The following is an 8816-nucleotide window of genomic DNA, read 5'->3' as shown; positions in this document are numbered from 1 at the left end:
AGGCAAGAGATAGAACAAATTAAAAAATTAAACAAAATTAAAAAAAAGAGAAGAGATAACAACTAAGTCTTCTATTCAGGTTATTTGTCCATTTTGTTATTGGACTATTTTGATTACTATTGAGTTGTTTGAATTCCTTTGTGTATTTTGGGTGTTATTAACACCTTAATAGATGTACAATTTGCAAATATTCTCTCCCATTTTTTAGGTTGTTTTTTCACTCTTGTCAATTCTTTCCTTGACTGTGCAGAAGCTCTTTAGTTTGATGTAGTCACATTTGTCTATTTTTGCCTGAACATTTAGCATTGTATTAAAAAAATCATTGCCCAGACTAATGTCATTTCCACCTATATTTTCTTCTAGTAGTTTTATAATTTTGGGTGTTATGTTTAAGTTTTTTCAAATAGATTTTTACTTTTTAAATTTATTTTTGGTTGTAGATAGACACATACCTTTATTTATTTATTTATTTTATTGATTTTTATGTGGTGCCAAGGATTGAACCCAGTGCCTCACACATGCTAGGCAAGTGCTCTACTACTGAGCTACAACCCCAGCTCCTTGGCTTTTTGTGTGTGATATGAGATAAAGGTCTAATTTCATTCTTATGTGTGTGGATATCCAGTTTTCCCACCACCATTTATTGAATAGACTGCTCTTTCTCCCTTGTGTGTTCTTGGTCAAAAATCAATTTGGTCACCCACTTTTTACAGAGAGAGAATTGGCTCAGTCCATATATATGGACTCTCGGAAATCAATGAATGTCTTAGTAGTCACAACAGCTGGGACTGGGTGCACCAGCTCATAAGGTGGCCCTGGGAAGGGCATCAGTGATGTCTTCTAAAGTCCACCCTTACATTACCAAGGCTCATTTTTTTAAAATCACATTCAACTGGGTAGTTTTCATTTTCTCACTCAACTGGCATCACTCCCCAACTCCTCACCCATACTAGCACATGGTATTTATATTCATAATTAGGTCCAAAACTTGATAATTTGCCCTTGCTAGGATGAGCTAATTGTTAGCAAGAACTAGGTGAATTTAGTTCATTAACATTCCCAACTAAGCTCTGGGGAAGCTATTAGTGTATGCACCACTCCAGATCCATTAGACCCAACGTTTGTGGACTACTTTTTGCTGCTTTGCTTTTAGTTTGGAGAAACTCCTAGTGACAACTCACACTGTTTTCATATTAAAACATATTCATATTATGGTTCTTGCTGCCTCTGCCATCACAGAACAAAGATGCCTCATTCATAGTGCTGCTTATTGCTGAACCTGAGTGCTGGCTTGCATGGGTGCACAGAATGTTACAACCAGATGAAGGGATAATGCATCCTGTAGATGTTGAAAAAATTTTTTTCTTGACTACTCCAGTGCTGGAACAATGGGCCATTAACAGGATAGAGTGATAATGAAGGCAGAACAGAGGAATTCATGGGTCCAAGAATCTCTTTCACCAAGGTTGATGCAGGTCCTGTCTGAATCTAAGCTGCCAACAGGAGAGACTATTACTAAGCCCACTTTTACAGAGACCAGAGGCCATTTGTGAGAGAGTGTTCTATCAAACCCCTTCTACTTTGGAGGGGATGGGCATTCATCCTTACCAGCATTGATACCTTTGAGTTTTTCATCTCTGCCTGAAATTCTTCTGCCAGCACTCTCATCCTAGGGCTTACAAATTACCCAGTCCACCAAACTCCTCTTACACAGTGTTTCCTCAGTCCAAGGGACTCATTTTATGGCAACGGAGGAACAACAATGGCTTCGTTGGTCTTATCATATACCATGTCACCCAGAAGCAATCAATCTAATGGAATGATAAACTGGTCTGTTGAAAGATCAGTTAAGATCCAACTCAGAGGTAACACTCTTGAGATTGGAGCACTGTCTCCCAGGTTGTGGTAAATGTACTGAATCAATTAGCAATCTATAGTTCAGTGTCCCCACATAACCAGAATGTGAGTCCAGAAACCAAAGAAAGGGTCAAAGCATTGACCCCTTTAGTTGTCCCTCCTAGTGACTTGTGGAATTTATACCTTTCTGTCCCTGCAGTCTCAAATTCTGCCAGCTTAGAGGTCCAAGTTTCCAGGAAGAATATACTTTCACCAGGGAGGTTGGAAAGACTTCAGTGAACTGGAAGTTATTTTGGGCTCCTCATATCAGAAAGCAAAGGAAAGAGTTACTATACTTAGCTGGAGTAATTGGTCTTGATTCCCATGAAAAGCTAGGGTTGCTACAATGCAGCAGGAGACAGTGAGTATGACTGAAGCTCAGGAGATTCACTGAGGGATCTCTTGTACCTTTGTGCTCAGTGATGATTGTAAATGGAAAATAGTAGCAATCAAAACCTGACAAATGCAAGAAAACTAAAGGCTCAGACCCTAGGGGTTCAGGTCTGGTCCCTGTATCAGACATATAGCTCAGACCAACTGAAGTGCTAGATGTGGGGGCATCTATAGTGGGTCACGGAGGTGAGTTGGAAAATATTAGTTTGGACTTGGCAGTGGAGACTGTAGGTTGGTTTGCTAATAAGGTTTGGACTTGTACCTTCCCTTTTAGGAAAGAAGGATAAGCATCTGTTCTTAGATAAAATAAGATCCAGATACTATAGGAAGTTGCAAATGGATTTGTGTGACACAGAGAAGACTCTTTAACCACTCTCTTTGATCATCTCAATCAGCTTTCCTTCCCAGTTCACATAATTTCCATGATCATAAATCCTTGGCCACAACAATCTTTGCTAAAGAACAAAGAACACCCATACATGGTGCCTGTTGACAAGAAAAGACCACAATGCTTGAGTATGGGCCAAAGGGAACTCATAGAGCCTCAGCTTCCCTAGTAGCTTCCTGAGTGGGCTGAGTGACATGACTTACAAGGATGCTTACTCCCCATGGAGCAAACCTTGACCAGTCGGGGACTGTGGATGGGTGTGTTTATCCCCTGGTGGATTAATATGTAGTGGTGAGTCTCTATAGTTGTAAAACATGGGTCTCAGAGCCAGTATATAAACAAAATAAAAATGGCTATTAATTCTATCCTTTAGAGATAACCACCATAATTATTTTTATATAATTACTTTCAGTTTTTTTCTTATGCATACATGAGATATTTAATTAAAAATTGAGATTATAATATAGGGAGATTTGCATATTGCCTTTCAAAAGCATTAAATTATATTGAATTTTTTCATTAGAGTGTATTTGAACTTAATCTTTTAATGAGTTAAAAATATTCAGTCACATGAATTTATGACTAAAATTGTTTCATGGCCAGGATGCTAGTTTTTTTTAAATAATTAAACATGCTGAGATGAAAATATACATGAATCTTCATGAATGTCTTTGTTATTTTTTTTTTTAAAGGAGAGTGAGAGAGGGGAGAGAGAGAGAGAGAGAGAGAGAGAGAGAGAGAGAGAGAGGGAGAGAGAGAGAGAGAGAGAGAGAGAGAATTTTTTTTAATATTTATTTTTTTTAGTTCTCGGCGGACACAACATCTTTGTTGGTATGTGGTGCTGAGGATCGAACCCGGGCCGCACGCATGCCAGGCGAGCGCGCTACCACTTGAGCCACATCCCCAGCCCTCTTTGTTATTTCTTAAAGATAAATTCCTGAAAATAATTCACGTGCTCAAAGGGAATCACCACACCTCACCTGCTGTGGGTATTCCCAGGTTCCTCTTGGCATGTTGTCCCTGGCCTGCTGTTTCTCTCCTCCAGCTAGTCCTTCCTCTGACAAATATTTGTGCCAATCAGGCTCTAGGCTCTAGTCTTCCTGTTGGAGTGGCCAGAGCCCTTTGTGGAAAGCTCTGCTCAAGCAGACTCTGTGATGCTGTCCTCTCCTGCTCCTGGTATCTATTTTGCAGCAACATGTGAGAGGCCATCTCCTCTGTATCTCAGATTGAAGCTGCGGTGATGGAAGATCTTCTCTTATCTCATGGACTGTGAGGAGGACACTGTGTGGCACTAACTGCCTTCTTTCTATTATGTACCTACACCAATGGTCTTTTCCTGAGGGCAATCCCCACCCCCTCCTCAGGGACATTTATTAATTCCTGGTAACATTTTGGTTGTAATAACTTGGTGGACAGGAGAGGGGTTGCCACTGACTTGCAGTGGGGGAAAGACCAGAGATATCTAAAGATCCCAAATCTTGTTTGCAATGCAAAAGGTTCTCAGTGATGCTGCAATTACTAAAGATACATTAGATTGATACACGGTTGATGATTAAGATAAGGAAAGATTCTGAATAACTTCTTGCTTACCCTGAAAATATGGATCCTGCTTCTTCAGGGAAACTTTCTCTTCTTTATTTTTTTCATTATTTCCTTTCTGTGTCTGTCTCTAGGTCTCTGTGTTTGTCACACACACCCCCACCCACACACACCGGGAGTCAGGTTTCTATGTGCAGGGAGAAAAGAGCAGCAAAGAGAGGAAATGGATGCTTAAATCTGGATTCTGGGTCTTTATTGAGAGTTTTGTGACCTTAGGAAGTTTTTGAAAGTTCAGGGATGTGACAGGACTTCAGCTGGAACCTGGGGTGGGGTGGGCCAGAGCGAGTGACACAGAAAACCTGCTCATCTGTAGTTACAGATTTCCTCAGGCTGACCCAGGTTCCAATGTTAATTCTCCTTCAAGATCTTGTTGATCCAGGGTCGGTAATGGGAGATTCGGGTGAAGACAGCAGGTGGCTTTGCGTTCAGATTTACATAGGATGCAATGCCATGGGCTATCCCAGCACACAGAAGGGGGCCCCCAGAGTCTCCCTGTGAACGGGGAGGGAGGAGGAGAGAGGGAGAGCAGGAGGGAGAGAAAGAGAGAATAGGTGGTTAGTCAGGAAGTTCTTCACTCCTGTCCATGGGCCCCAGCTTGGAGTCACAGATCAAGATTCATACCAGGGCTACTCATGGGGTATCTAGGTCTTCCTTTCTTGGAGTGCCCCCCCCCCAATTATTACTCTGTGTGTGTAGACTGGGATGGATTGTCAGAGATTGTCCTGGGCCACAGGAGGAGGGACACTTTCAGTTTTCTCACTCCTGCTATTCCAAACTTGTTCATTGACTGACAATCTAGGGGGAACCTAGTTGGAGGATCACCTTGTATACAGAATTTGTCTTCCTGGGATTGCCCGCACACAGCTGGAGGTTGTGTTTAAAGCTTCTGAAGTGTTTGCAGGCCTGGGGATCCAAGAGTCTCAGTTTCACCTCCTGCAGACTGTCAGACGTAGGTTCCTCCACATTTGTTCTTCCCCAGCCAGTTGCCCGGCACATTCTCCAAGGTGGAATGAAGTTGAATTGGGATGGGAGGGGTAGTGTCCCCACGGCTAGGGTCAGGTTGGCTTTCTCCTCCAACTGTGAAGGGAATGAGGGTTTGTCAGTGCAGGAAATGGATTGGGAGGCAGTTGGAAGCAACCAGGGATAGAGAGGTCAATTGCCTTATGTTAGAATTCAAGCCCAAACAGGGAGTGGAAAGGTGGTACCATCCAGAGGAAGGCCAGGGAAATTTCAGGGCAATGGGGATCTGAAGGAGAGGTCTAAGGAAGTAGAAAACGGGAAGAAAAATGTTGTCACCTTTAGTAACATGATGTCATGGAGAAGCAAAACGTCATCATATTTTGGATGAGGGAATTGCTTTACAACCTCAAGCCTCTGCCATGTGTCTTCTTTCTCTTTTTTGTTATGGACACCTAGCATAACTGTTATGGATCTGTTGTGAAGAAGAAGGAAGGACAAACAGAAAGAGTGACATCTTGGTGTTTCTCCTGGGTTGTGCCTATTCTGACAAAAGGGGCTGGACCCCTGTCCCCCAACTGGGGTCCTGGACTCTATCTATCCCCACTTTCTGGACCACTTGTGGCTTTTTGTAGGGTTGAGGTTTTAATCAGGGAAGAACTTTCTCTGGAACAGATGCCTTGTCCAGGACAAGATCCTTGGGAATTTCTGGGGAATGAGCAGACCACTGAGATCCCAGAGGAGAGGGTTAGTACTTCCTAATTCAGAAAGCCCTATCTGGGGCCAGCACCTCAGAGCTAGAGACAGTGAGAAAAGTGGGAAGTGTGTACCCTGTTCTCTGCCTCCCATTAAAAGGATGGGTTCTGGACCCTGGGAACTAATGGCCAGTGTTCTTGAAAGGACATGGAGGAAGTAGCCCAGAAAACTGGGTGGGCCCTGAGAAGAATCATGTATCTTATGTGTTTGGGAGGGGGTGAGGAGCACTAATTCAGGGGGAGGACCTGGGATGGGGTCTCCTTTTCCTTGTAGGGGAACTGAGCACACAGTGACTGAGGCTCAGGGAATCTATTTAATAAGACTGATTTCTTTAAGCATGTGTCTTCTCTCTCCTGAAAGCTCCCAGGCCTAGGATTCCCTCTTCAGAACCCACCAGAATATATCCCAGGTCTCCAGCCTGGTTGTTTATTTCTCATTTGGAGACAAACAGGACTTTTTTTTTTTTTTTTTGTCTCACCTTCCTGCACAGTGAGCAGCTGTCAGCACAAAATTCCGTCTTACCAGGAAGCCACCACAAGATTTCAGGTGACCTCGAGGAGTGACAATTTCCAGGTAGGCCATGTAGGGGCGGGAGTGTGGCTTACATTCTGTGCCCCCGATGATCTCCCCTAGAACAGAGAACCCCAGGGTTTAAACATAAACATTGATGCTCAGTGCACAGTGGGTTAAGATTGAGAGAGACTTACCTTGAATGTCATCCTAGCCCTGAGTTTTGCCTATCAACCTCTCAGCTCTCTTGTACCTACTCTTTCTGCCCATAAATTCTCCAAAAATTCTTACTCCTTCAGACACATTAGCCAACCTTGCCTTAGATGCCATTTAGACATTTTTTACCTTAAATTTCTCCCACTTCCACCCTGACCCAGCCCACCCTTCCTTTGTCTCTGTGGAGAACATGGTCTCCAGATTCTCATCCTGGTCTTCTCACAGCCTATGAGCAGTTCACAAAACAACCAAATCACAAGTAATTTGTATCGCTGAAACTCAGAAGATGAAGAGAACATATTTTCATGGGGATCCCCCACTTGTTCTGGGCTTTTCTCCCTAATCAGTACAGGATTCCTTGTTACTGGGGACTGCTGCAAGTTGCAGAGAGTGGATAGGAGTATCCCAAATGGAGACATCACTCTGGGAGTTTGAAGAGAGAGCTTCAGAACCTGTTCAATGTTTATCTCCCAATAGTCAACTATATTCAGACTAAATGTCTTTGTTCTAGGAGCTGATCCTGGAAATTACAGAGGGAAGGAATATAATACTCACCGGCTTCAGCACTGGAGCATAGGAGAAAGAGCAGCAGAAAGAGAGAAAGAAGATGCATCTTCTTACAGAGGCTGCCCATGGCAGGTGCTGATTTTATCTTTGGTCTTGGGATTTATTGCTCCCAGCAGGCATGGGAGGAGCAGAGCTGGTAACCACAGGAACTGTGTGGTCATGTTTTCTTCTCTCACTCTAAGTTGACCATCTCTCTGATTAGAAGTTTCCCCAGAATCACAATCTGCTTTTCTAGAGGTGAAGTTAAATTTCCATCTCCTGGCTTCCCAGATGAGTGCTCAGTTCCCAACCATGCAACTTATCTGGGGTATGGTGTGGGGACAGAATATGCAGGGACTTTGTCTTTCCCAGTTAGGGCAGTTTGTTAAAGACCCAACAGAAACATGTGTTGGGGATAGTTTACTGAGTGTTCAGAAGCATGCACACAGTTATGGCTATGGCCTACAGTGGGGAATGCATTTGAAAAAAGACCCAGTGCACATACACCTGTATGTACAAATGCCTGAGCATAACACACACACACACACACACACACACACACACACACACACACACACAGAGAGAGAGAGAGAGAGAGAGAGAGAGAGAGAACAATCAAGCAAAAGTTTCAGGAGGCAGTATTTATCCTAATTATATGCAATGCTCTTTGTTAGTTTCCATGACGTTCCATTCAATTTCATTGTACTATATGTCAGAACTTGAAGAGCACACTACTTACAGGATGATTACCTGCAATTTGGAAATCATTGATCTGCGTCTCTTTCTTCCTCTGAATCAATGTTAACTGACAGAGGAAGAAAGAGATCCAAGGAGAGTAGATAAGGGAAGGAAAGATATGTCTTTGCGCACAATTGATGATGGTTCGGGTATCTAGTGTTGCTTACAATGTATGGACCAATCAAGTGGCAGTGGTACTTTTGTTGTTGTAAGTTGGGGCATTGTTTATGACTAGGTAGCCTCTACAGCATCTTCTATTCTATTCTACAGCATCTTCTATTTCAATGTATAATGAAGAATTTACTAACAATCAGTTGTTACAAGATGAGTATACAGTCAGGGGAGGTAAGTAATTTCTCCATTGCTAAAGATATTCAAGTAGAGGTTGAAGAGTCTTGTTTAGAGTGCACAATTTGTGAGAAAAAAAGATGGCTTGATGCAGAAGCCATTTAAATGATGGCAGTGATTCCTTAGCCACTACAATGCAGAGGGACCATCCCTCTTCTGAGTACTTGAAACATTGCTTCTCAGTGCTCTTATGCACTTTGACATTTAAGGCACACAGCAGTTAGGTGGTAGCTTCACTTAGCATAATCTGCTCTAATGCCATCCATTTCCCTGCAAATTCTATGATTTTGTCATTTCTTAGTGCTGCATAATACTCCATTGTGTATAGATGCCACATTTTTTTATCCATTCATCTATTGAAGGGCATCTAGGTTGGTTCCACAGTCTAGCTATTGTGAATTGTGTCGCTATAATCATTGATGTGGCCGTATCCCTATAGTGCGCTCTTTTAAGGTCCTCAGGGAATAGT

The 8816-nt window shown here is 42.7% G+C and overlaps 1 protein-coding gene across 1 annotated transcript; it reads right to left on the bottom strand.

Annotated features, from left to right (window-relative positions):
• Window positions 1–4440: 4440 nt before the first annotated feature.
• Window positions 4441–7365, bottom strand: LOC308647229 (chymase-like). The gene is made up of 5 exons (XM_081291285.1): window positions 7271–7365; window positions 6468–6618; window positions 5573–5708; window positions 5099–5353; window positions 4441–4768 (listed from the first exon to the last, which is right to left on the bottom strand). Exons 1-5 carry the CDS (start codon window positions 7347–7349, stop codon window positions 4625–4627), a joined length of 765 nt encoding a protein of 254 aa, XP_081147411.1. The 5' UTR covers window positions 7350–7365; the 3' UTR covers window positions 4441–4624.
• Between the last annotated feature and the right edge of the window lie 1451 nt (window positions 7366–8816).

This window comes from Spermophilus citellus (genome assembly GCF_964194105.1).
Source record: "Spermophilus citellus genome assembly, chromosome: 4".
In the NCBI taxonomy this organism is placed as follows: Eukaryota; Metazoa; Chordata; class Mammalia; order Rodentia; family Sciuridae; genus Spermophilus; species Spermophilus citellus.
Note: the sequence above shows the minus strand (reverse complement) of the source record. Positions and strands in the feature narration are given on the sequence as shown.